Source organism: Drosophila biarmipes, chromosome X, assembly GCF_025231255.1.
Source record: "Drosophila biarmipes strain raj3 chromosome X, RU_DBia_V1.1, whole genome shotgun sequence".
Taxonomy (NCBI): domain Eukaryota; kingdom Metazoa; phylum Arthropoda; class Insecta; order Diptera; family Drosophilidae; genus Drosophila; species Drosophila biarmipes.
This window is the reverse complement of record NC_066611.1, coordinates 2,808,799-2,832,563: the sequence shown is the minus strand read 5'-3', so window position 1 is coordinate 2,832,563 and position 23,765 is coordinate 2,808,799. Positions and strand designations below refer to the sequence as shown.

General features: G+C 54.2%; 6 protein-coding genes across 6 annotated transcripts; 2 read left to right on the top strand and 4 right to left on the bottom strand.

The window, feature by feature from the left end:
* The first annotated feature begins 27 nt into the window (after positions 1-27).
* Positions 28-1,283, top strand: LOC108035781 (nucleoporin Nup35). Its single transcript, XM_017111502.3, has 2 exons — positions 28-287; positions 348-1,283. The coding sequence occupies exons 1-2, from the start codon at positions 137-139 to the stop codon at positions 1,184-1,186; spliced, it is 990 nt and encodes a 329-aa protein (XP_016966991.1). The 5' UTR covers positions 28-136; the 3' UTR covers positions 1,187-1,283.
* LOC108035782 (glucose-induced degradation protein 8-B homolog) lies at positions 1,207-2,330 on the bottom strand. The gene is made up of 2 exons (XM_017111503.3): positions 2,011-2,330; positions 1,207-1,930 (listed from the first exon to the last, which is right to left on the bottom strand). The coding sequence occupies exons 1-2, from the start codon at positions 2,126-2,128 to the stop codon at positions 1,371-1,373; spliced, it is 678 nt and encodes a 225-aa protein (XP_016966992.1). The 5' UTR covers positions 2,129-2,330; the 3' UTR covers positions 1,207-1,370.
* Positions 2,331-2,684: 354 nt separating this feature from the next.
* Positions 2,685-5,273, bottom strand: LOC108035815 (inhibitor of growth protein 3). The gene is made up of 2 exons (XM_017111563.3): positions 4,815-5,273; positions 2,685-4,754 (listed from the first exon to the last, which is right to left on the bottom strand). The coding sequence occupies exons 1-2, from the start codon at positions 4,912-4,914 to the stop codon at positions 2,818-2,820; spliced, it is 2,037 nt and encodes a 678-aa protein (XP_016967052.1). The 5' UTR covers positions 4,915-5,273; the 3' UTR covers positions 2,685-2,817.
* Positions 5,274-5,627: 354 nt separating this feature from the next.
* On the bottom strand, positions 5,628-9,601 carry LOC108035806 (C-mannosyltransferase dpy-19 homolog). The gene is made up of 7 exons (XM_017111553.3): positions 9,375-9,601; positions 8,976-9,237; positions 8,573-8,894; positions 7,077-8,516; positions 6,823-7,016; positions 6,590-6,715; positions 5,628-6,450 (listed from the first exon to the last, which is right to left on the bottom strand). Exons 1-7 carry the CDS (start codon positions 9,418-9,420, stop codon positions 6,246-6,248), a joined length of 2,595 nt encoding a protein of 864 aa, XP_016967042.1. The 5' UTR covers positions 9,421-9,601; the 3' UTR covers positions 5,628-6,245.
* Positions 9,602-10,080: 479 nt separating this feature from the next.
* Positions 10,081-13,909, top strand: LOC108035809 (serine/threonine-protein kinase fused). Its single transcript, XM_017111555.3, has 4 exons — positions 10,081-10,294; positions 10,365-11,746; positions 11,808-12,382; positions 12,443-13,909. The coding sequence occupies exons 1-4, from the start codon at positions 10,184-10,186 to the stop codon at positions 12,802-12,804; spliced, it is 2,430 nt and encodes an 809-aa protein (XP_016967044.1). The 5' UTR covers positions 10,081-10,183; the 3' UTR covers positions 12,805-13,909.
* On the bottom strand, positions 12,784-15,761 carry LOC108035808 (zinc metalloproteinase nas-7). The gene is made up of 4 exons (XM_017111554.3): positions 15,539-15,761; positions 14,452-14,625; positions 13,954-14,390; positions 12,784-13,016 (listed from the first exon to the last, which is right to left on the bottom strand). The coding sequence occupies exons 1-4, from the start codon at positions 15,759-15,761 to the stop codon at positions 12,837-12,839; spliced, it is 1,014 nt and encodes a 337-aa protein (XP_016967043.1). The 3' UTR covers positions 12,784-12,836.
* Positions 15,762-23,765: the final 8,004 nt, after the last annotated feature.

Below are 23,765 nucleotides of genomic sequence, written 5' to 3'. Positions count from 1 at the left end.
CGGGCGCCGGGGATTTCCGCCCGCGCCCGGTCTGGCCACACTGCAGAGACAGCTGTGCGATCGTTGGCGTCCCGATCGAATCCAACGCTTTTTCTCGCCCTCTGAGACCGCCCAGCAGCCGCCGCACGCATCCAAGATGGAGCCAATGACCCTGGGCAGCCCGGTTAACAGCCCCGGCTCGAACCAGAGCCAGTACCTGCCGCCCTTTCTGCTGGGCGACCCGCAGGGCCTGACGCCGCACAAGAACACGCTGTCGCCGAAGCCCGGGCGCTACAATGTCAGTTTCGGTGAGTTTGGCGCGACGGCTTGCCCCGATCCTCCAGAAACTAACTGCACATCCTCTCCAGCCACGTCCCCAGGCGCCAGCAGTCCGCACGAGTTCAACCGCTCCGCCCTGAACAGCCGCACTCTGTTCGGCGGCGGCGCCCAAGGAGGCCACAACGCCTCCCAGTCGGCAGTTGGCGCCAACGCCTCTCCCGGCCACGCCCACACGCACAGCCACCACCAGGCGGGACCGCCCACCCAGGGGCTCTTCGACTCGCTGCGGGAGCAGAGCGGCACACCGCAGCAGCGGCATCTCAGCCTGCTGCAGCTGCAGTCGCCGTACCAGAGCGTGCACAGCATGCAGAGCAGCTACCAGACCAACGACTCCTTCGCCCCCGGGGCACCCAACGCCATCAACGCCTCCATGCGGGCCCTGTGCTCGCCGCTGGGGGCCACTGCCTCGCCGGCGACTGGCAACTCCCGCCTGGCCGACTTCTGGGTCACCATCTTCGGCTTCTCGCCCGGAGCCAGCTCCATGGTGCTGCAGCACTTCACCCTCTGCGGGACCATTGTGGACGTGGTGCACGCTCCGCAGAACGGCAACTGGGTGCACGTGCGTTTCTCGTCGCGCATCGAGAGCGACAAGGCGCTGAACTACAACCACAAGATAATCGCCGGCAACGTGATGGTCGGCGTGGCCCGCTGCACGGACCGGTCGGTGCTCGACGAGGAGAACAACAGCGGGCTGGCCAATGCGGAGACGACGCGGAGTCCCCCGACCAGCCCCGTCGCCATCCGGCCGTTCGCCCAGCAGTCGTACAAGCTGGTCCGCAACGAAAACACCATCTCGCCCTCGAAGGACGTGCCCCAGAAGAGCTCCGGGCTGATGGACAAGGCCATGAACCTCGTGTTCGGCTGGTGAGACTGGAGGAGCAACTCGCACGGCTACTTATTTAATAATTTACTGCGTACATCCAGCATACATACATACATACTTATTAAAAGAGATACAATAGCAATAGCATTAGCAAAAGAATTTGAAGGGGCGATCGCGGGGCTCTTGGTGTGATCCCGATCCCGACCCCAACGCAGTTGCCTTAGGCGCTCTACTTGGGCTCCAGGTGCGCCGTCTCCAGGTTCTTCATCTTGGGATAGCTGATGGAGCGGCTGTCCAGCTTGGACTGGGCCCACAAGATCAGCTTGAGCAGGAACATCATCTTGGGCGTGGAGTCCTCGCTGTGCTCGCAGCGCAGGATGGCCGAGTTCAGCTCGCTGGCGATCTTCTGGCGGTACGACTGCTCCAGCAGGTCGGCGAAGGGGCTCTCCTGCGGCTTCTCGAAGGCGAGCAGGGCCAGCGTGCGCTCCAGCTCGAACATGGCCTCCTCGCCGGACTCGGACAGCTTGCTCTGGGCGAAGGCCAGGGCCTCCTCCACCTTGCCGGCGCGGATCAGCTCGATCAGCTGCAGCTGCTGCAGGTGGAAGAACAGATAGCGGTCGCTGCCGAGCAGCTCCGGGTGCAGCTGGTTCACCAGCTGGGTGGCCTCCTCAATGCGCCCCGCCTGCACCGCCTCGCGGATGAGTATGCGCTCGTCCAGGCTGCTCAGCTCCACGCTGGGCTCCAGGTCGGCCTCGTGCTGGAACTTCTCGGCGGCCTCCTTGAAGCCCTCTGTGGAGATACGGGGGATTCCCGGGATTAGCGGCTGAGTCCAGGTGCAGGGTGCCAAGAGCCTGGGGCTCGGTGCTCACCTGTGACCAAGTAGTTCATGATCAGGCGGTTCATGTCCGCCTGCTTGAAGGGAAACTGCTCCAGGCGCTGCAGCCACTCCTCCTTGGTGATGGCCTCCGACTTCTCGTTGTAGCTCATTTTCTTGCTCTTGCGTATCTTGCCAATCTTGAGGCCGTTTCTCGAACCGATCTGTCGAAAGTGGTGTCCAAGTCCCTTTCCGCTCTGCCTCGCACTGTTCGCAGCCTTTTGTTTGCTTTATTGTTTACCAATTTTCCTGCCCAAATGACGCTGGAAATTTTCTTTTCTTCTTTTCAGCGTGACCAGAGGCGTTTCAGCTTTCGCAGTGCACTATCGGCTCGATTGCCGTGCGATGATTCCGCAGCTGCACTTGCACTTTTGCCGATGATTTTCGAAGGCGGGAACTTTGAACTCAAGTTTTTGGTATTTTTTCGGATGGGAAACGGACCCGCAGAAGCCTCCCTTCCTTTTCCACTTTGGGGGAGATCCTGGTAGAGGAACCTCTTTCGAATTATGAATGGTGCCTGAACCCCTTTCCACTCTCCCCACGAATGACCCGCAGAAGCCTCACTTCCTTTTCCACTTTGGGGGAGATCCTGGTAGAGAAACCTCTTTCGAATTATGAATGGTACCTGAACCCCTTTTCACTCTCCCCACGAATGACAACACGGGCTGCTCCCTTGCTGACCTTATTTTATTGAATACTTTGCCTCTGCTCCTCGGAGCCCACATCCCCTCTAGCGACGCGACCAGGTGCCCAGGCCGCCGCCCCCGCCGCGGAAGAGGGGCGCCAGCAGGCGCAGTCAGCCTCAGTTCTTTCGGTTTCCCCGGCGCCGCATGGAGGCGGTGCACTTGGGGCAGTACCACTTGCCCTTGGGTGGCTGCGTGATGCCCACGCAGGGGTAGTGGAACCACTCGTAGGGACAGGCGTCGTTGTCGCAGGCCACCATGTCGCCGTAGGACACCTGGTTGCAGGTGCAGTAGCGCGGCTCGTTGGGATCGTACGACCACTCGCCCTCGTTGGTCTGCTCCACCACGAGTCCGTTCTCGCCGATGGTCAGGCTGGAGCCGGGCGTCACCGCGGCGGTGGGCAGGTTCATGGCTATCATGCCGGCAGGCACGCCGTCGGCGACTTTCTCCGCCAGGTTTCCTCCTCCTGCGGTGCCCATGGCGACCAGGGTCTGTCCGCCGACAGACATGTAGGTCGAGCCCGCCGTCGTCGCCATCGCCATGGCCGCCGTGGAGAGCTTGCCCACCGACTCCACGCTCATCGACGAGGACGCCGAGCCAATCGAATTGCCGGACGAGGAGCCGGCCGGCGGCTGCACCGTGGGCAGTGTGAGGGCAGTGGTGATCTTCTTCTTCTGCTTCTTCTCCTGGTGGTGGCCGCTGTGGCCGCCACTGCTGTGGTGGTGCCCGTGTCCGTGGCCGTGCCCATGGCCATGTCCGTGCCCGTGGCTGCTGTGGTGCGACTGGGAGTGCGAGTGGTGCGAGCCGGCGCCGCTCGCGCTGGCTCCGCCGGTGGCCAGCGCTGTGCCGGGAGCCACGGTCACCGCTCCGGCCGACGACTGCTGCAGGCCACTTTGACCCGCCTGCGACCAGAACTCCGCCGTGGTGCCGGCCGTTCCGTGGATGGCTTCGTAGCTGGCCTTCAGACTGGCCGTTCGCCGGCCCTGCTGCATCTGCTGCGTGGCCACGATCGCCTGGCTGGCTGCCGCTGCAATGGCACTGGACGCGGCGGCTCCGCCGCCCAGCTGCTGCAGGTTGTAGGTGACCGTGGCTCCGCCGGCCGAGTGCCCACTGTGGGCGTGTGCGTGGCCCGAACCCGCTGTGACAACTGGTGTGGAGGCTCCTCCCGCCGTCGCTGCCGTGGCTGCTGCTCCCGAGCCGCTCAACACGCTGTGTGCCAGGTTCGTGGGCAGTTGGCGCACCAGGGAGCCGGCTCCTGGGGTCATGGAGCCGCCGGCCAGGTTGCTGCTGCCGCCGGTCACGCCCACGGCCACTGGGAGAGTGAGATGTGTGGCGGCGACGCTGCCAATGTGGTTGGAAGCCTGCGATTGGGCGGAAGAGACGTTGCCGAGCCCGGCAACGGCTGCGGCCGCTGTGGCGGACGAAGAGGAAGCCGCCGCAGCTGTTGTGGCGCCGGGGGCGACCACAGGAAGAGAGTGATTGAGATTGGGGCGCTTCTCCTGGACGGGCACGGTGCAAATGGTTTCGCGCCGCTTCTCCAGCTTGCGATGCCGCTGGCTGGAGCTGAGCTGGGCCGTGGAGATGCTGGAGAGCGCACCGCCGGTGCCGGCGGCTCCGCTGACCAGGGCAATGGCAGAGGAGCCGGTGGCGACCCCGGAGGCGTGGCCCGTGGAGCTGTTGACCAGGCAGTTGGCCGAACTGGCGCCATAGTAGCGGTTCTCCTTTTGATTCATGCTCAGCAGCAGGGCGGTGGCGGCCGTCGAGTTGCCGTCCAGCTCCAGGGAGCGGCGCTCGAGGATCTCGGTGATGCCGTTGTTGTCCGCCTCCAGCTCGCACTTGAACTTGAAGAGCTCGCTGTCCAGGCGGCGCAGGTAGCGCTCCACCAGCTCGTGGATCTGCGTGGCGATGGCCACCTTCTCGTCGGCGTCCTCCATCACCTTGAAGTACTCGCCGCGCAGGCTGTGGAACTCCGTGTCCATGGACTCGTGCTGCAGTTCGTCGCGCTTGCACTGCTTGAAGAACAGGTGCGCCTTCTTGTCCAGCGAGTCCATGTTGTCTGTGGAACAGAATGGCCCGGATTATAGAGGCGGCTTGGGGTTTGTTTTGGCCCACTCACTCTGCACTGCCAGGTCCAGTTCGCGCATCTCCGTGAAGCGGTCGCGCAGCTCCTGCGGCAGGTGCTCGATCATCTCCAGGTAGTCCTCCAGGTAAAGCATGATGGCGAGGGGGAAGACCGCGGAAACAGCCGAGAATTTGCAATATTTGCGACTTTTTTAAGGAAAATGCGTCAGTGTTACCAGAGAAGGGAGCGGCCTTAAGGCGCAATGCGATAACAGTATCTGGCGATGGTCACACCGGCTTATCGCAGCCGATTTTCGAATCTGCCTATCGGTTGAATGGTTTCTCCGACTGTTTTCGAAGTTACCTATCGCTTTGAATAAGGCTGCAATTATTTTCGAAGTCACGGAATCGCATTTAAACTTAACCGATTTTTAAATACTGTTCTTATAAAAAAAATTAAAATAATAATCTAAACGACTACAAGTTTCCAAAACATAAATAGTTTCCATAAAAAATGGGAAATGTTCCTAACGGATTGAAAATTAGTTCGAAATAAGATACTTATGATAATTAATTATTTATTTAACGTATACACCAAAAATATCAATATTTAATTTTTTTAAACCATAAGATTCAAAGCAGGATTATATCTTTTCCATTGCCGCTGAAGAATAGTTTTAGAAAAAAATTAGTTTTTAATGTTTTGGTAAAACGTATTCTTTAAATGATAATAAATAAAAGAAATTTTAATCATTTTCTTAACTGAAAGAAAAAGAAAGAAGCACTAGATTATAATCAGCAATGAATTCCTTTCTTGGAATCAATTCTATACAAAGGAACTGTCCCAACGAACTGTTAGATTTAGTAATGCCTAATTAAAATATTTAATTCTGAATACAGATTACAAAAATTAAATGTAACAGGAAGCCACAACGGGTTGTTTAACTTTATCGTTTTATTCACTTATTGCCTGGCAAACGCGCTTGCCGTTCTTGGGTCTGGGATCGTGGACTCCGGGGACACTTCATCCACTCACTTCGCTGACCAAACGTCATATACACACGTACTACGTAAATGTAAAAAGCTTAGCTTAAACTTAACGAAAGTATTTAGAGTTTAGAGTTTAGAGTCGGTCGTACGGCTAGATTAACTTATTCGAATGCGAGGGGCGTGGGGAATGATCCAAACGAGGTCTGAACGCAACGGCGCAGGGCGGACAGAAACGAGTCAAGCTGCCGAAGGCATCCAGTTCACTATCTAGCGGAAGAGGCCTCCTTCCATCTGCGGGCGAAGCGGGCGGAGAAGGGGTAACGCGGAGTGGGAGGCGCGGTCTTGCCCGCGAGCAAGCCACAGCAATACTAAACGTAATCATAATACACACACATCGTAAAATGCTAATCCCTAGTCACACAGCTCGCGCAGCTGCGTACAGCACAACACAGTCGACTCCCCATCCCACCATCCCACCATCCCGCCTCCGACCCTCCTATATGGACATCTCGGGCATCTTGTTGTGCTTGAGGTTGATCTGGACGCTCTGCGAGAACATCTTGATGATGCCGTAGTGGTCGTTGGCGTACACCTTCAGGAAGCTGGGCACGTTCTTGTGGAGCAGCTCGTGGCAGAACTGCGGGTACTTCTGGTACGCCGGCTGCTTGTCATCCCAGATGGACAGCAGGTCGCAATCGTCGCTGCAATGCGAGGGTAGAAGTGTTCATTACCAAGATAAGGGCGCATTGTTCAAGATCTCAGGGCTCCGACAATTTAATTGGCAAGCCCGGACTCACTCGAGTGCCCGTCTCGAGGGCTTCGACTGCCTCGCCTACTCACCGCACTTCGTTGGTGCACTCGTCCAGCGATATGATCAAGTACTGGATCTTCAGCTGGGCGCACTGGTTGTAGATATCCGACGACTGCTGGCGACTGTAGACCGAGTACACGTGCTCCGTGCGGTCTCTGCAAGGCGGAAGGTTGGGTACATGAATGGGCATGCTCGCCGAAGAGAGCGGGACAGCGGGAAGGATTGACTCATGGGCTATCTCGCTCTTATCGGGACTACTCACGCCATCTGACGCATTTCCAGGTGCGCGTGGTTGACTATGGGTCGCTTGGTGGTGAGGTGCACGGTGCCGATGATCTCCACGGGTCCGGCGAAGACAGCGTCCCGTTCCGTGTTCAGCTTGATCCACTCGAGCATGCTGTCCAGGTCGTCGCTGCTCTGGGAGTAGCGCGTGGGGAAGTACTCCTCGCGAATGTTCTGTGCGGGAGTGGAAGGCCACAATTAGAGCAGGGCCAAATGGAGCCACATCCAACTTACCACCATGCCCGGGTCAAACATGCTGAGCAGGAAGACGGCCAGAGAGACCGACCAGAAGATGTTGCGCTGGCGGTGGTACCACACCTTGGAGCAGACAGTGGGCGCAATGACGCAGCCCTGCGTGAAGCTGAGGAAGAAGAGCTTGCGCACGGCGAGTCCGATGACGGTGAAGACTAGCATCTGCAGGAAGCTGTACATGTAGTGCAGGTTGAGGATCTGCGCGTTGGCCGTGGGCACCACGGAGCTGCGCCTGGAGGCACTGCGCTTCTGGCGTCGGTGGCCGCTGGAGCCGGGGCCAGCGGAGGGCTCCCCCTCCTCTTGGCCGGGGGTCTTGGACGGCAGAGTTTCAGTGGGATCTGGTGTGGACTCTGGTTCGGCTTCTGGGCTGGTCGGCTCCTGCTCTTCCTTTTCCTCCTCGTCCTGGGGTTCCGGGTGCTTATCCTCCTCGGTTGGCGGGCTGGACCCGTCGCCTGGTGCCTCTTTGGTTCCCTGTGCCCGCTCTTTACGCTGCTTGTCGCTGTTGCGGTGAATCTGCGCTCGCAGCCGTCGGATGTCCTGCATGAAGTCGTCGCGGGCGGGCGCTTGCTCCTTGCGCAGGCGGGCCTGGGCGCGCTTGTAGCGCTCGTAGTCGTGGTCGCAGCTCTCGAGCAAACGGAAGCACTGCTGCAGCTGCTGCTCCGTCTGGCGGTTGGACATGTCGCCCATGGAGACGCGGTGCTCCTCGAGGAAGTCCTCCAGCACGTAGTTGCGAGCTCGCTCGCGCTGCTCCTCACTGGCGGCGGTGGCCGGAGCGCCGCTCTTGCGCCAGCGACGGAAAAACATGGCCAGCATGACCACGCCGTACATGCAGTACGGTTTCACGATCATCGTCTTGACCAGCTGCCACAGTTCCGACCAGGCGATGCGCTCGTACAGAGGGTTGCAGGCGGAGAGTTGGGCCACAAAGCCCACGTTGACCTGCAGAGCCCAATGGGCCCACAGGTCACAGTAGTGCATGTGAGCGCCGTCCGGCACACTGACCACGCCCGCACGGTTCAGCAGCTCCAACAGCTTGGTCTGCATGCTGCTGGCGAAGAGCTGCGCCAGCAGGATGAACTTGAGCGAGAAGTAGTCGCCCTGCAGCGGATCGTGGGCGTGTCCCAGTCGCCGGCTCCGCACCTGCCGCAGCTGTCGCACCACCGTGATCAGGAATAAGGAGAGCGAGACGCTCAGCTGCCAGGTGAAGAGCAGCTGGCTGTTGCCGTGCGACATCACAAAGGCCAGCGCGTGGCCCAGTAGGTGCGACAGCGAGTAGTCCAGCGCGAAGGCGTTGGCCAGACCTGTGGGCAGGGCGCTCACGTTCCAGGACGTCATCACGATCAGGATCTGGGTGGTGAAGATGAAGGTGGAGAACTGCCAGGACAGCAGGGCGCAGGCGGTGAACAGCGACATGGCGAAGATCTGCAAAAGGCAAGGCCATTACCAACAGGTCTCCGCTGAGCAAGCTAGCCGGTTACCATGAAGAGGCGCGAGGTGTGCCGCTGTCGATGTATGATCCTCCCGATGCAGATGCACAGATAGAACATCTGCAGGAAGATGAACGGGAAGGCAAAGTTCTCCCGCGCCAGGGGCCGCTCGTAGATCTTGGCCACGAAGCTGTGGAACATCAGGTACGAGATCACGCCGTATATGCCCCCGAACACGTTCTCGCTGAGCAGCGTCCCGTACAGATAGAGGACCAGCAGTGTCACCCCGCCCATGAGCCACACGAACTCCAGATAGAACTGCATGGGCTGCACCATGGGATTAAAGCCGGCGCGCACCACGTGGTAGAAGTAACTTTGGGGGAATAGAAGGAGGGATTAGCTGCTTTAGGGGCCTGGTTCCGTGGAAGACCGCGCCTCCGGATGCCGCACTTACGCCGTGACCAACTCCGGCAGCACGTAGAAGCGCTGCAGCACATTGACGCTGTTCGGGTACTCGATGTCCGTGACGTTCTTCAGTTGCTCGTAGCCGTGCCAGAAGTCCGGGCCATCGGCCAGCCGCTTGTAGAAGGCGTAGTACAGCGCATCCTCGCGCCGCAGGAGCGCCTCCCGCTCCAGCTGGTTGAGCTGCTGGATGTTGGTGCGCGTCTCGAAGATCACGCGCACATGCTGCACGTACAGGAAGAAGAAGCCGGAGCCTGGACAGGGGTCGCCGCGCATGGGGATGGCAATTGGAAGTCGGTCAGTGTCAATGTGGGCCCTGATCACCCCGGGTTTCCCCTGGAGGCGGACGAGGCGTGGCAGGGCCATCCGCCGGTACTGGCACTCCACTCACCGATTAGCGCGTGCGACAGGATCACGTACAGGTTGGGCTCGCGCATCGTGCTGCGGGTCGGGTGTCGTCTCACTGGGTGGATGTGCTCAGAGTAGCAATCATTCTCTATTTCACAACGATTATTATTGCTGTTTTTCACAATAAAAAACAGACACCGATCAGCTGTTCTCGGCCGTCCCGTGCAGTGTGACCGTTTCGTGCCGCCGTCCAAAGGCTGACCTGGGAAGATTTGTACATCCACCGAAGTCATTCGGGTATTTCCCAAACTGTCGAAAGCTCACCAGGAAATCGGGAGCCCTTTGAATAGTTAGGCAGTATTTCGGTGGAAAAACATGTATAAAATTATTATTACTGAAATTTTGAATTTGCATATAAGCTGGTATACTGTGTATTGGCGATGCTAAAACGTGACAGAGCTGACATTGACAATTCCTACCACCTTGACTTTCTTGAAATGCTGATATTTCTAAAGAAAATGCCATTACTGTTGCAGTAATACTATTATTTACTTTAAAACAAATAAATATAGTTACGTTAGTTTCTACATTTTTCAGGAGGTTTCCTCTTTTTCTTTAATTACAAAAGTTCCCAGACATAATTATTGTGATCAGAAGGTGTCTACAACAAAAGTCTTTGGGAAGGGAAATTGTTTAATCCATCTAGTATTTTCTTACGCAGCTTATTGCCCCGGCACAGCACAGTGGTATTTTCAGAGGCAGCAGGCCACGGTCCTACCAATCTACCCAGATTAGTTCTGCAGAGGAAAACCAAATCCCAAACAAATCACGGATATTCCGGACGGAATCGCCATGAACCGCTACGTGGTAAGCTCGCTGGTGGGCCAGGGATCCTTCGGCTGCGTGTACAAGGCGACGCGCAAGGAGGACAGCAAGGTGGTGGCCGTCAAAGTGATCTCCAAGGTGAGTGTCGGTGGGCGGGCAGCTGAAACGCAAAAGCAACAAGTACACCGACTCCTCTTACCGTCTGCAGCGCGGGCGGGCCACCAAGGAGCTGAAGAACTTGCGCAGGGAGTGCGACATCCAGGCCCGGCTGAAGCATCCGCACGTCATCGAGATGATAGAGTCCTTCGAGTCGAAGACGGACCTCTTCGTGGTCACCGAGTTCGCGCTGATGGACCTGCACCGCTACCTGTCGTACAACGGGGCCATGGGCGAGGAGCCGGCGCGCCGGGTAACCGGGCACCTGGTGTCGGCGCTGTACTACTTGCACTCGAACCGCATCCTCCACCGGGACCTCAAGCCGCAGAACGTGCTGCTCGACAAGAACATGCACGCCAAGCTCTGCGACTTCGGACTGGCCCGCAACATGACCCTGGGCACACACGTGCTCACCTCGATCAAGGGAACACCCCTCTACATGGCCCCCGAGCTGCTGGCGGAGCAGCCGTACGACCACCACGCCGATATGTGGTCCCTGGGCTGCATTGCCTACGAGAGCATGGCCGGGCAGCCGCCGTTCTGCGCCAGCTCCATCCTCACCCTGGTGAAGATGATCAAGCACGAGGACGTCAAGTGGCCGAGCACGCTGACCAGCGAGTGCCGCTCCTTCCTGCAGGGCCTGCTCGAGAAGGACCCCGGCATGCGCATATCCTGGACGCAGCTGTTGTGCCATCCCTTCGTCGAGGGCCGCATCTTCATCGCCGATCTGCAGGCGGAGGCGGCCAAGGAGTCACCATTCACAAATCCCGCAGCCAAGGTGAAGCTATCTGAGCCCTCCAACCAGGAGGCGGGTGAGCTGGACGAAGCCCTAGCCGCTCTGAGCTTCGGTGAGGCGCGACAGGAGAACATAAGCACCTCACGCGACAGCATCAATGCCATTGCGCCAAGCGATGTGGAGCAACTTGAGACAGATGCTGAGGACAACATGCAACGCGTAGTTGTTCCGTTCGCGGACTTATCCTTCAGGGACATGTCGGGTATGCGGGCAATGCCGGTGGTCCACCAGCCGCTCGTCAACTCGCACACCTGCTTCGTTAGCGGCAACTCGAACATGATACTCAACCACATGAACGACAACTTCGATTTTCAGTCGTCTTTGCGGGCCGTGACAGCCAAGCCGCAAGTCGTTCCGGCCGTGCGACAGTCACGAAGCAAGGATCTGGAGAAGCGTAAGCTAAGCCAAAACCTGGATAACTTCTCAGTGCGCTTGGGTCAAAGCGTCGACACCGAGGCGCATCGTAAGGCCACTGAGAATCTCACCCAGGAGAAGCTTACTCAGGAGAAGCTAAGCCAAGAGAAAAAGCCCCCCGTTCAACGCAATGCACAACCGAATCATTCACCTCCGCAGCCACAACCACCACAGCAACTGAAACACTCAATGCAATCCACAAACGAGGACAAGCTGAGCAGCGAGTGAGTGGTCATACCATCCTTTTGATTTCATTGCACTCACTCTTCCGTTTTCTCCTCACAGCAACACTCCGCCCTGCCTGCTGCCGGGTTGGGACAGCTGCGATGAGTCTCAAAGTCCTCCCATCGAGAACGATGAGTGGCTGGCCTTCCTAAACCGATCCGTGCAGGAGCTGCTTGACGGCGAACTGGACTCACTGAAGCAGCACAACCTGGTCAGCATCATTGTGGCGCCGCTGCGCAACTCCAAGGCCATTCCCCGGGTGCTCAAGAGCGTGGCCCAGCTACTGTCGCTGCCCTTTGTGCTGGTAGATCCTGTGCTGGCCGTCGATCTCGAGTTGATTCGTAACGTGTATGTGGACGTGAAACTGGTTCCCAACCTGATGTACGCCTGCAAACTGCTCCTGTCACACAAGCAGCTTTCAGACTCCGCCGCGTCCGCCCCGCTTACGGTGGCCTCCCTCAGCCGGACGCTGCGGAGCATCCCGGAACTTACTATCGAGGAGCTGGAGACCGCCTGCAGTCTGTACGAGCTGGTCTGCCACTTGGTGCACCTGCAGCAGCAGTTCCTCACCCAGTTCTGCGATGCAGTGGCCATTCTGGCTGCAAGCGACCTGTTCCTGAACTTTCTGACCCACGGTATGGATGGCATTGTCTGTACTGTTCTGTAGTTCTCAACCCATTCATGTTCTCTCTCAGACTTTAGGCACTCGGACTCCGACTCTGCCTCTGTGCGCCTGGCTGGCTGCATGCTAGCCTTGATGGGCTGTGTGCTGCGCGAACTGCCGGAAAACGCCGAGCTGGTGGAGCGGATCGTCTTTAATCCTCGGCTCAACTTCGCCACGCTCCTTCAAAGCCGTCACCACTTGTTGCGACAGCGCTCATGCCAGCTGCTGCGCCTGCTGGCCCGCTTCAGCCTGCGCGGCGTGCAGCGCATTTGGAACCCAGAGCTGCGATTCGCTCTGCAACAGCTGTCCGAGCACCACTCGTACCCGGCCCTCCGAGGGGAGGCCGCCCAAACCCTCGACGAGATCAGCCACTTCACTTTTTTCATCACCTAGCCGGCACTTTCCTTTATTGGGCTCAGGCGTCTCTATCCGAGCAGATCCTGAATGTTTCCCTGGAAGTAGTCGAGCAGCTCGTCGATGTAGTTCCCGAAGCGGTCGAAGTTGAGGAGGTAGTCCTCGCTGCAGTCCTGTTCGTACATCTCGTTTAGCTTGGACACATCCTTGTCGGAGAGGCCGCGTCTCTGGCCGAGCGAGGCATACGGATCCTGGAGCGAAGGAGAGGAATGAGTGGTAGGAGGCAAAAACATCATAAGCATGTTCATGTTCGAGAATCATCCAGAAATCAAAAGAACTTCGAATTTATGCGTTCTTCAACTGAAACTGCAATGACTACCAAATCTTTTTGCTCTTAAAGAACTTCTTTACAAATTGAATATAGTGGTTTTATAAAGACACCTTACATGACTGGATAAAAGCACCATTATCATTCCTCAAGAATACTTTAAAGAGAACATGAATCATTTACTCAATATATTCCTAGCGTACTATTATAGTGCGCTATGTTGCCATTTGTAGGAATTTTACGAAACTGATTGTACTGAAGTCACTGATTAAGTTAAATCTCAATATCTGTTAATTTTTGTCAGGAATGTCTAATGCTGTTGAGTTAAGTATAAGATCATCTATAAAGTATTTCATTCTCAATAGTTCATAAGCATGTGAATGTTTCTAGTTTTTCAAGGCATTCGATTGTCTAGGATGGATTGTTGATGTAAAAAACGTGATTGTTGGAATAATAGATTCGTTAGAGATGAGCAGGCAAATTCACTAAATGTCTATGCAATAATGTGAATGATTATTGAATGGTATAATGAATATCCCTTAAAATACTCAATTATATAGACGTATAGTATGCGAAGCAGATGTTGGGTCCTATTTTGCAACTGACTTGGGATCCCTTTGGGATTGCCCTAATGTTAGAGTATCCTTGTTAAAATAAGCGTTAGAAGAAGAGCCGCCTACAATAGGCGAATTTACCGAATCTCTATGCAATTTGTCCAATAACGCGAAGTATTATTGAATGGTGTAATGAATATCCCTTAAAATGTTAGTCATTAGCAAAAATACTCAAATATATAGGTGTATATTATACAAAGCAGATGTTGTGTCCTATTTGGGATCCCTTTGGAGTTGCCTACTCACCAATGGCTCTATGGTGGCCTTCCCGTTCTTGCTGAACGCCCTGGAGCTGTAGTGCATGACGCTCTGGTAGTCGTACTCCACCCCGAAGTTGGTGATGTGGGTGCGGGCGTACTTGTTGAAGTTGTGCGCGTGCCCGTCGAGGATGTTCTCCCAGTTGATCTTGACGTACTCGTCCCGCTCCGTGGCGCTCTGCTGGTGGTAGAAGCCGAGTGCGTGCAGCAGCTCGTGCACCACCACGCCGTGGGTGACGCACTTGGGCGTGTTCAGGTTGAGCACCTGGCCGCCGGAGCGCCTGCCGACGCTCGACCAGCAGCCCGAGTAGTTGCCCTTGATGAGCAGCCAGTGCTTGTCGCCCTGCTCGTACGGCCGGAAGCGGATGCAGGTGCGGTCGTGGTACTCCTTGAAGGCCTTCAGGATCACCATGGTCTGGTTGGCGGCTGGTGGGATGGATTGTTCAGTTGCAATTACGTCGTAGCTGGCTTGGCGGAGAACACTCACTGAAATCCTGGGGGTCGATGTAGAAGGGCACAGCGGCGTCTGGCCAGGTGAGTCGCTCGTTGAGCAGCCCGTTCCGCAGCAGCTCGCGGTGCAGCATGATGTCTCCCTCGAAGAGGCCGCAGTGCTCCCAGATGTTTGTGTCGCTCTCCTCCGTCCAGAAGTTGAAGGCGGGACCTGGAAGTACGGTTCTTGGTTACCATTTTTGGCGTCACTACAGCTAGGTAAAAAGTTTCTTTTGGGTGGGGTGACTCACGAAATTACTTCTTTAGCTCGGGAGGTGCTCTACTATATGGGTGCTCTACTATTATGGGAGTTAAGAGGTTCTCTTAGTGGGGTGACTGTCAAAGGGACTTCTTTAGTTTAAGATGTTTTTAAACATTGTGAATATGTTATATTTGCCTGTTAAATCACAAAAATGTATGCCGCGAATTCTTGAGAATCGGAAAATAATAGTTCTTGAGAGTAATTCTGACAGAAGGGTGACCCACTAAGTTACTTGTTAAGCTTAAGATAGGCTCTTTCACTGAATGTAAGCAGTAAGGTGTTCAGTATTTAAATAGAAGTCAAGAGGTTATTTTAGTAGGGTGGGTCACTAAATTAATTTTTTAGCTCAAGATACGTTTTTTCACCTATTTCTTTAACTTAAACAAATTTATAAAATCAAAAACAGTTAATGCCGCGAATTCTTCAGTGCCAATTTCAACATTTTATTTATATATTTACTATTATGCAATAAATGAGAGTTAATAGGTTAACTTAGTAGGGTGACCCACTAAATTTCTTCTTTAGCTGAAGATTTGTTCTTACATATCGTGAAAATGGTTTATTTGCCTTTTAAGTCACAACAATGTATGTCGCGAATTCTTCAATGTGCTTTAATCCACTTTATCCATTTGTATACCAAAATTCTTAGTTTTTGTAGAGTTTAATTAAATAAACCTTTACGAACCACTGAGTTAAGATCAAGCCGATATGATAAGTTCAATCCTGTTAAAATCACTACTATTCTTATAGTATCTTGCTGGCTTTGGAAATAACTTTTCCAGATTTCCTCTCTGATAACGACCGGGACACCTAGGGTACCTACTGTTGTGCCGGCGCAGCATCTGCATGTTGGCGCCCCACCGCGGAGTGGGCGGCACCGCGGGCCGTCCGCGAAGCAGCACCCTCCTCGTGGCCAGTGGCTCCGGCTCCGTCTCCATCTCCGCATCCGTATCTTTCTGCTGCTCCGCCTGCACAGCGGCGCCCTGGACCAAGGCCGCCAGCCACAGGCAAATCAGACCGGGAACGATGAGCGCGCTCCTCGGCATTGTGGGGGTAAAAGAAACGGCGGCCCAGTCGCGTCGGGGCTTTTATATGGGAGTGCGTGGTGGGGCGGGGCGACGGCAGGGCGCCGGCAGTGACAGTTCCAATTGAAAGTACGAGTGAGTGCTGGCTGCCGGCCGAGGGCGACTGACGCCCACGCCGCCGGATTTCGGTTTTCGGTCGTCGGATTTCGGATTTCGGATTTATGCATAACATAACGGATTTATTGGCTCTCTCTTTCGGCGCGCATTCAAATTCCCCCGCCTCGGCTTTTACGGCTTTTGGTTTCAAATTTAACTGGGATACTGGGTTATCAGGGGGAACGGAGTGCGCACTGTGCATATGAAAATAGCGCAGTCACCGCCAGTCGCTCCCTTCCTGTCCAGGCCTCGTCCTATCCCAAGACTCGATCTCGATCGCGATCTCGGCTCCGTCTCGATCTCACGCCTCACGTCCGCGCAGAGCGGAATGCCTCTGTGGAGACCACAGAGACGCGGTGGAAAGCCGGGAGTTCCTTGACCCCCATTCGGCCACCGATTGATGGGCAATGACAGCTGGCATCTGCCGGCATCTGTCGGAGGCAAAAGTGAACGCTGGCCGGCAGCGCGCATCTTCTCCCTTTCTCTGACCCAGACCCGGATGGCCGCTCGGCTGGTGCGCCAGTTGAGTGGGTCACTGCAGCCCAAGTGGGTCGCGCAGGCACCCACAAGACCGCCAGAACACGATTTCGTGGAGATGGGGAGGCGGGAGATGGGAACGCGATTTATTCGCCAGCCCACCACCAGCTATTTGGCCAATCTGTGGCCCACAATCTAGATCCACTGCGGCTTTCTTGCTCCACTCGGCAATTACCGGCGACGGTAACCACGATGGAGTGCCACACATATCTTTCTAACTAGTTGTGGAATGACTGCCGCCGCTGCCGCTGCACTTTCACTACGAAATTGCACCCAAATCTAAGCCACATTGCAGTGGATTTTGAGAACATTTTGGTCATGGCAACTGGAAGTGCCTGGCCTGGCCAGCGGCAAGAGCACCAAAATCAGCGGATGCACAGACTCCGGGCACCGGGCTCGAGACTCCAGCGACTCCAGCGACTGCGACTCCGACTCCGACTCCGCGTCCGCGTCCGACATCAGGGGCAACGACAGCCAAACACATTTGACGTACTATCTGCGATGTACTTGATCTTTGTCGAAAACTTGACACACTTTTTTCGGTCAACGGCTGGCGGCGGCAAATGGCAACGACTTCCAGCCCGGCTGCGGAAAATTCGAGGGAAATCGCCGGCTGTACACGAAAAAAATTGAGAAGAAATCGGGTGGATTGTGTTTTACCCGGCACGTTTTGTTAAATCCAAGGGGGTAATATAAGTTATTACTTTAAAAACGTTTGACAATGAGTTCATTTGATATTTGTGAAATACAAACTTAGGAACATACAATGAACCCTTTGAAAACAAACCAACTTAATGTCAAAATGTATCTTAAAAAGCTGAAAATTACCACTTTTGAAAATAATTATTTTAGAAATATTCCTTTTTATATATTTTCTTATTCTCTGGTTAAGGGGTAGTCGTAAAAAAACTATAACCCATATTTTTGTAGCTATTGCTACTGTAGACTTAAGCTATATCTTACAACATTAGCTTGGGATCCATATTATTCTAATACACTTAGTAAATTTCATAATTGTGATAGAATTCAAAGCGAATATATTCCGACAAATAAAGCTCTAAGATCGTACCCGAATTGTCTGTGTGTAGCTAGCAAAATAGCAGGCTTTACAGCCGCGTCATCAGCATCGTTTCAAATGCAATTTTAAATTGAGAAAGTTTAGCGGGCAGAGATTGTGAGGTTGCGACAAGCGGGGCCGCAGATGCAAAGATATGTGGATGCGGAGGTCGGGTCTCTGGCTCCAGGCGGTAATTGACTTCCTGCATGGCGCTGAGAACGCTGGTTCTTGGTTTGGTGGGTGGCTTGGATGGTCGGATGGTTGGACGGCTGTGTGCTTGGGTAGTTGGATGCTTGGGTGCCTCGTTTGATGGTGGGTTCTTGGTATCTGTTGTTTTTCACTTTTTGCCAGCGGCAGTCACTTTCTGCGCCACTGGCCCAGAAACGGGCCTTGTTTGCGGAGCCATCAAGAGCTAGGAGTCGGAGTCGCAGTCGCAGTCGGTTCCTCTCCAGAGATCAGATTTCTCCACTTCCTTTTGGCCGCCGCTGACACAGAACTGTCATCTCGGCGGGGAACGGCTCTGGCAGTGGCAGTGGCAGTCCCAGTCCCAGTCCCAGTCCCAAATCCAACGGCGAATGGAGTGGAACAAAGGCTGCTCCTCCCCAGCGGGCGCCCAGTAGACCAGAAATGCGCGGCAGCTGAGTTTCACCCGCTGCAAAAGCGGATCGGCTTTCCACAGCTTCCCCTGTTACGGCACCGAGGCGAAGAAACAAAAAGATACAAAATGAAGTCCGCACGGCGGCAACCACTTGCCAAAACAAACCCAAACGGAGGCCCAGCTGAAACCAGTTGCGGCAGTTTCCTTCCGGAATCAATTATTTTTCACTTTGCTGATTTTTCACGTTCATGGCCACGAATGTGCAGCAACCACATGCAACAGCGCAGTGTGTCAGTAGTGGCAGCCACCAAAAGCCGGCGAGAGCACGACTGCCTGTTTTGTGTTTTGTGTTTTGTAGCGTGTATCTTGTAGATTGTGTTTTCTGCGTGTTTCGGCTTGCCGGGCTCTTCGCTGCGCACACTTTTTAGGCTGACGCCGCCTTTGGCTGGCTTTTCGTGTGCTTTTCCGACTGCATCGCCGTCGCTTCCCCTTTTGCGTTAGCGACAATTTGGTCGACTGGCAGAGTGACGGACCGGTGACTGGTAGACTTTTCCGAGAAATTTCTACCGCCAGCTCGACATTAGTTTAATTGGTGAAATTGGCTGCGAATTGGACTTGGATTTCGTGCTCCTCGCCTTGGCTCTGCTTTGTCTTCCCCAGCGGTGCCAAACGCATTGGGCGAAAGTATCTGCCGGCCATATTCGGTCATCCAGACGGGAGCCTGATTAATGAGGCTTGCGGGCCAGTGGGGACTCCCCGACGAGGCCAAAGGGCAGAGGCGACGGCTCATCGCCGGTCTTATCTCCCGCGTTGTTCGCAATCGAACACCTCATTAAAGCGAAATGAGCAAGTATTCGCCGATTGGAAGAAGAACCTGTGGCAAAAGCGAACATGTTGAAGCTGCTAATAGCATTTCTTTTTACTTATGCATAGATTAAACTCCGATTAAAGTACACACCCGCTATAGCTCTTGGGGATATAACTCAGCAAAAGCTCCATTTCTTCGTTGTCTTTATTGGGTTGACTTAATCAACGCATATACTTTGGTTATTACTGCGCTCTTTTATATAACATTATGCCACATCTGGTCGAAATTTGACAATTTCCCTATTTTTTTGGGTTTCAAGCATCGAATAACTCGCACTTTTAAGCAAAATTAAACATTAAACGGAGTAACTTGAGTGGCAAATATTAAAAAGGGTGTTAAGTACTCTCCATTCCTTTATTTAAGTTCACCCAAAAAACCCTTTCTTCACTAACCTTGAAGTGTAAAAAGTGCTTTGAGAGCCTATTTAGGTACTCCCCATCCCTTACCTGCGTCGAGTTCCTTCCATTTCCCCAGATTCTTCGGGAGGGTCCCAGCGAAACGAAAGACTTAGGCAACGAACTTGCTAGAAAAGCTGCAGCAGTTTGCAGGCAGAGCGAAAGTTATCTGCCAATTGATTGATTACCAACTTTCTACTCCCGGAGAAATTATAATATGTGCAATTTGCGATAATTCTGAGCGAGAGCGGAGAGGAGGCAAGGCAGCTATTAGAGCTGGAGCGAAAGCAGAACATTGGCGTGGACTACCGGTATTGCCATGGCCATTTGGTGCACTTTTCGTACGCAGGACGCCTGTGCCGAGAGCCCCCAATGCTGCCACTGAGGGCGCAGGACCAGGCAATCTGGCAAGCAACCCCGCTGGCCTCCTAACCTACGACCAGGGGTGGAGCCACTGGGCCGCACATTGCGTATACGCCACCGATCCTCAGCGGGCCACTCTCTTCGGGCCACTCTTAGCTGCCCAAACTCTCTTTGCCAGCGGTTTGAGCGCTTCTCGGCTCCACTCCGCTCGAACATGTTTGAGCCGCCGCCGGCTCGATCCGCCGCTGTTATCACTTGGCGCGCCAGGGCAGCCAGCCATTCGGCGCCGCGCCGCGACGCTGATAAGACGCGGCTCCAACTGGCCACTCGGCAGCGGGGCAACTGGCGCTGAGCAACTGGCAACTGCAACTTCAACTACAACTGCAGCCAGTTGCGTCTGATGTCTGATAACAAGCCGAATGCCAAATGTATGCCAAATCAAGTGCATTGAACTCGAGCGGGGCCACGACGCCGCTGCGGGCGCTGGCCGCGACTGCGACTGCGGCGGAGACGTCGACTGCGGCAGCGGCAGTGGCGGCGACAGCGCAGTCATAGTCCACTTATCCTGCAGTAAATCCTTCCGAATTTCCATCTTTTCCGCCTCTGCAGCTGCGGCTTTTGGTGGCGAGTTCAATGACATTTCACCTACTTGTACACAAATTCGGAAATGGTATGGTGAGGCTCTGGCTCTACTTGAAGAGCTGTAAGATAGGAATTCTGCATTTATTTTTGTAGGAACTTCAGGGCTTAGATACTTGATAGTGTCATCTAAAAAATAAATGTATTTAATTTAGTTCCTTACTTACATTTTAAAAAGATGTTTTCCGACCAATGTGGTCTTCTTTTTACGTTTTTTACGTTTTTATTAGTTCAATTCTACCGAGTGCATATGATTCCCTATCTCTGAGAGTCATAATTTTGTGTTGTGGGATCGACTTGACATTTTGATGACGTATGCCAAAGCGGAAGGGGAGCTTTAGAAAGACGGAAGAACCGGGTTCAGCGGTTCACTCTTACTTTCAGGACACTTTTCGCTGGGCCTGCGGTGGGGGAGGGAATCCAAAGGCCAGAGACCCCCGCCGGACCCGCAAAGATCCCCGCCAGCGGATGCTGCCTAAAAGCAAATTTATAACCAAACTTTCTAAAGTGTGAAAAGAAATAAGAAACATTAAAATTAAACAAGAACTGCTGCTGCTGCTGCGCGCAGAATCTGCAGCCGCAACGCTATGGCAACGGCAGAAAGAAATTTCACGGCCTATCTGAAGAGATGGCTCGTTGCTGTTGCTGTAGTTGTTGCCCGTGCTGTGGTTGTTGCTTGTGGTTGTTAATGGTTGTTGGTTGTGCCGCTGCCGCCGAGGCCCCGTCTACGATCCGCTTCCGCTGCCCCCTCTAAAAGTGCCTCGCTTTTTCTTCATTTTTTGAGTTTTGGAGTCGTTTTTTTGAGGGCAATTAAAAAGTTGTCGAGCTGCGTTGTCGATTGTCCGTTGTCCGTTTGTCCGTTTGTCCGTTTGCCAGTTGTATTGCGGCTGTTTTGCCAAAAATGTACCGTTGTCGTCTTCTTGGGGCCTTTTCCACGTCCACGAGTGAGTATTTTGGCCACTTCTGGGCCTAATTTGAGTAGGTCTATCTGCTGGCTTTCTGCTCTCCCCGAGCCATGCGAAAATGCGCGCTGTGTTTGCCCTTGGTTCCCAGCAATTTGCACTAAAAACTGCGGCAAATTGTTTGCCGCAACACCAACTTCCATGCGGGTGGGCGTGGCCGTCGCGGGAGGGGCTTTCGTTTGTTTGATTTGATTGAACATTTTCTGTTTGCCAGCTTTTATTTGGCCAACACAAACAGGCAGCAGCCGCGGCAGCGAGAAAAAGCGACAACGGTGGCAAAATGCGAGGGGAGGTGGCTGCGAAATTTCTCTTCCTTGTGTCGCCGATTTTCTCGCACATCATGACCTACCTTCAGAAGGCATTAGCCAGCATCTGAAGTGGTTCTACATCAGCCGACCATCGCTCCTCAGGACCTGCTGCAGAATCCAGCGCCTAGATGGGCTTTCTTCTTGGCCCATTCGAAACGCAGGCGGCGGCGCAGGTCCGCACATATTCATATTTAACAACTTTCGGAGGTGCTTTCACTTCCATGCCAACAATTTGGCAGCTGCTCGGCGGCTTCTTCCGCGATTTGCATACTGCATCCGCCTGGGCAGTGGGCACCGCATCCGATGGCACCGAGAGTGTGGATGGCATGGCTTGGGATGGCGTAAGACGGGATAGATCCGAGAGATAGATCCTGTGCCCATCTGGGGCTGGCTGGACGGTGTGGCAACCGCAGAGGAGGATGGGAGTAGGAAGACGGGGCCAAAACGAAGGCAATAACGTGAATATGATCATTAGCATAAATAATGGTGAAAAAATGAACACACACTCGTAGCTCCGCCTGTGTCTGTGCCCGAGTATCTGCGGCTCTACCTGTGCCCGTGTGTCCGTATCTGTAGCTGTTGGTGTATCTGTATCTGTATCTGTATCTGTATCTGCGGCTCTTGCCTGTGTTTACAACACACATTTCAAAAGTCGGTGACTGTGGCACTGAGTTAGTAGTGCGTTAAGTCAACGAACGCAGTCGCGCAGACGTCCACCGAGGCGTCGGCAGCGGACGCCGGCGGAGGCAGAGGCAGAGGCGCGGGCCTGGGACTTCGAGGGGGGACGATGGACGATGGTGCTCGCACTGGGACGATGTCATACGGTACGCTGGTGATGGTGATGGTGATGGTGATGGCTTGGGCCCCAGTGCATTGCAAACGCACCTACCAGCTCTTTGGATTGGTTTGCATCGGTTCGGTTTGGTTTCGGGCTGGCTTTTTCGCCTGGTTTTGCATGGCTTTCACAAAAACGTTGCAAGTTGGCTCCATGGCGCCGCAGTCAACGCTCTTTTTGGGTCTTTTTGAGTGTTTTTTTGGGTTTTGGCAAACTCTGGCACACAGTTTATTGAACCCTGGCCGGGGTTCTCGGCTGGGCGCCATTCATCATTACCATTCTCATTCTCGTTGCGATCACCGCTCTACGCGTCGCACGAGACTTTCTCCATCGCCGTCATCTCAATATTTATTTATCATTTGTGGGAGTGGGAGTGGGTAGTGCGCTGAGTGCACCTGGCGCCCTTGTGGAATTCCTTGTTTGCCGACCATGTTTGCCGGCGATTGTTATCGAGAGGAGCAAGCGGGCAAGGGGCTCTCTGTATCTGTATCTCCGTATCTATATCTGCGTGCCCGAAAAGTCGGTCAAAATGTTGAGAGCAAATATTTGAGGTGCGGAGACCGAGAGTGTGTGCTAACTCCGGCCTTTTGTCCGCCCGATAACGTGGGTTATACAACGGCCCACAGCCCCACGTGACCCAGGGGAGGGGCAGCTCCAAAAATCGGGCTGTGCAGTGGCGAACTTTCGGATACGCCAGCCCTTCAGGTGCGGCACTTGCAGACCCAGCGGCACTTACCCGCATTTCTGATGCTGCAACCGCGCCGGGTTTCCGTTTCCAGTCGGCCGGGTCAGCCCCAGTGGTTATGTGACTTATAGACCGACGGGCCGACGGGCCGACGGACGGGCTCAAGTGTCGTTACAGTCAAATAAAACAAAGAGAAACACGCACAGTGCCAGTCCGCGGCGGAGAGTAGGAAAAATTTCACCGCTGTTAAGTTAACGAGCGCTGCACGTTCAAGGGCCTTACGTAAAGCCCAGGTTGATCCGATCCGATCCAATCCGATCCGATCCGATCCGATGGGGCCGCATTAAGTGTGGGCCCTTATGCACAATGCGCATTAATTAAAAAATTAGTTTTATGGTCGCACATTGTCCAATGTCGTCCAGCACACCCCCAGTAGCAGCCTCTGGGCCCAGATGGAGAGGGGCCCAGATCAACGGCCGCGGCTCGAACTACATTATAGTTGGGCGACTTAAAATTCAGTGTTTTCCATGTTTTGCATAATACAAATGCCTACCAACGAAAAAACTGAAATAAAGAAGACAGATCGATGAAAAAATCGTTCGAAAATTAATGTAACTGGCGC

What these genes read in the sequence shown, in the direction of transcription:
- LOC108035782 (XM_017111503.3), bottom strand. Translation starts at nt 2,128, where the DNA reads ATGAGCTACAACGAGAAGTCGGAGGCCATCACCAAGGAGGAGTGGCTG. An exon ending in CATGAACTACTTGGTCACAG is followed by an intron (nt 1,931 to 2,010) that starts GTGAGCACCGAG and finishes GTATCTCCACAG; the next exon opens with AGGGCTTCAAGGAGGCCGCC.
- LOC108035781 (XM_017111502.3), top strand. Translation starts at nt 137, where the DNA reads ATGGAGCCAATGACCCTGGGCAGCCCGGTTAACAGCCCCGGCTCGAAC. An exon ending in GCGCTACAATGTCAGTTTCG is followed by an intron (nt 288 to 347) that starts GTGAGTTTGGCG and finishes CATCCTCTCCAG; the next exon opens with CCACGTCCCCAGGCGCCAGC.
- LOC108035815 (XM_017111563.3), bottom strand. Translation starts at nt 4,914, where the DNA reads ATGCTTTACCTGGAGGACTACCTGGAGATGATCGAGCACCTGCCGCAG. An exon ending in ACTGGACCTGGCAGTGCAGA is followed by an intron (nt 4,755 to 4,814) that starts GTGAGTGGGCCA and finishes TCTGTTCCACAG; the next exon opens with ACAACATGGACTCGCTGGAC.
- LOC108035808 (XM_017111554.3), bottom strand. Translation starts at nt 15,761, where the DNA reads ATGCCGAGGAGCGCGCTCATCGTTCCCGGTCTGATTTGCCTGTGGCTG. An exon ending in CATCGACCCCCAGGATTTCA is followed by an intron (nt 14,391 to 14,451) that starts GTGAGTGTTCTC and finishes CCATCCCACCAG; the next exon opens with CCGCCAACCAGACCATGGTG. An exon ending in AGGCCACCATAGAGCCATTG is followed by an intron (nt 13,017 to 13,953) that starts GTGAGTAGGCAA and finishes CCTTCGCTCCAG; the next exon opens with GATCCGTATGCCTCGCTCGG.
- LOC108035806 (XM_017111553.3), bottom strand. Translation starts at nt 9,420, where the DNA reads ATGCGCGAGCCCAACCTGTACGTGATCCTGTCGCACGCGCTAATCG. An exon ending in CCTGTCGCACGCGCTAATCG is followed by an intron (nt 9,238 to 9,374) that starts GTGAGTGGAGTG and finishes ACCCCTGTCCAG; the next exon opens with GCTCCGGCTTCTTCTTCCTG. An exon ending in CTGCCGGAGTTGGTCACGGC is followed by an intron (nt 8,895 to 8,975) that starts GTAAGTGCGGCA and finishes ATTCCCCCAAAG; the next exon opens with TTACTTCTACCACGTGGTGC.
- LOC108035809 (XM_017111555.3), top strand. Translation starts at nt 10,184, where the DNA reads ATGAACCGCTACGTGGTAAGCTCGCTGGTGGGCCAGGGATCCTTCGGC. An exon ending in CCGTCAAAGTGATCTCCAAG is followed by an intron (nt 10,295 to 10,364) that starts GTGAGTGTCGGT and finishes TACCGTCTGCAG; the next exon opens with CGCGGGCGGGCCACCAAGGA. An exon ending in GAGGACAAGCTGAGCAGCGA is followed by an intron (nt 11,747 to 11,807) that starts GTGAGTGGTCAT and finishes TTCTCCTCACAG; the next exon opens with CAACACTCCGCCCTGCCTGC.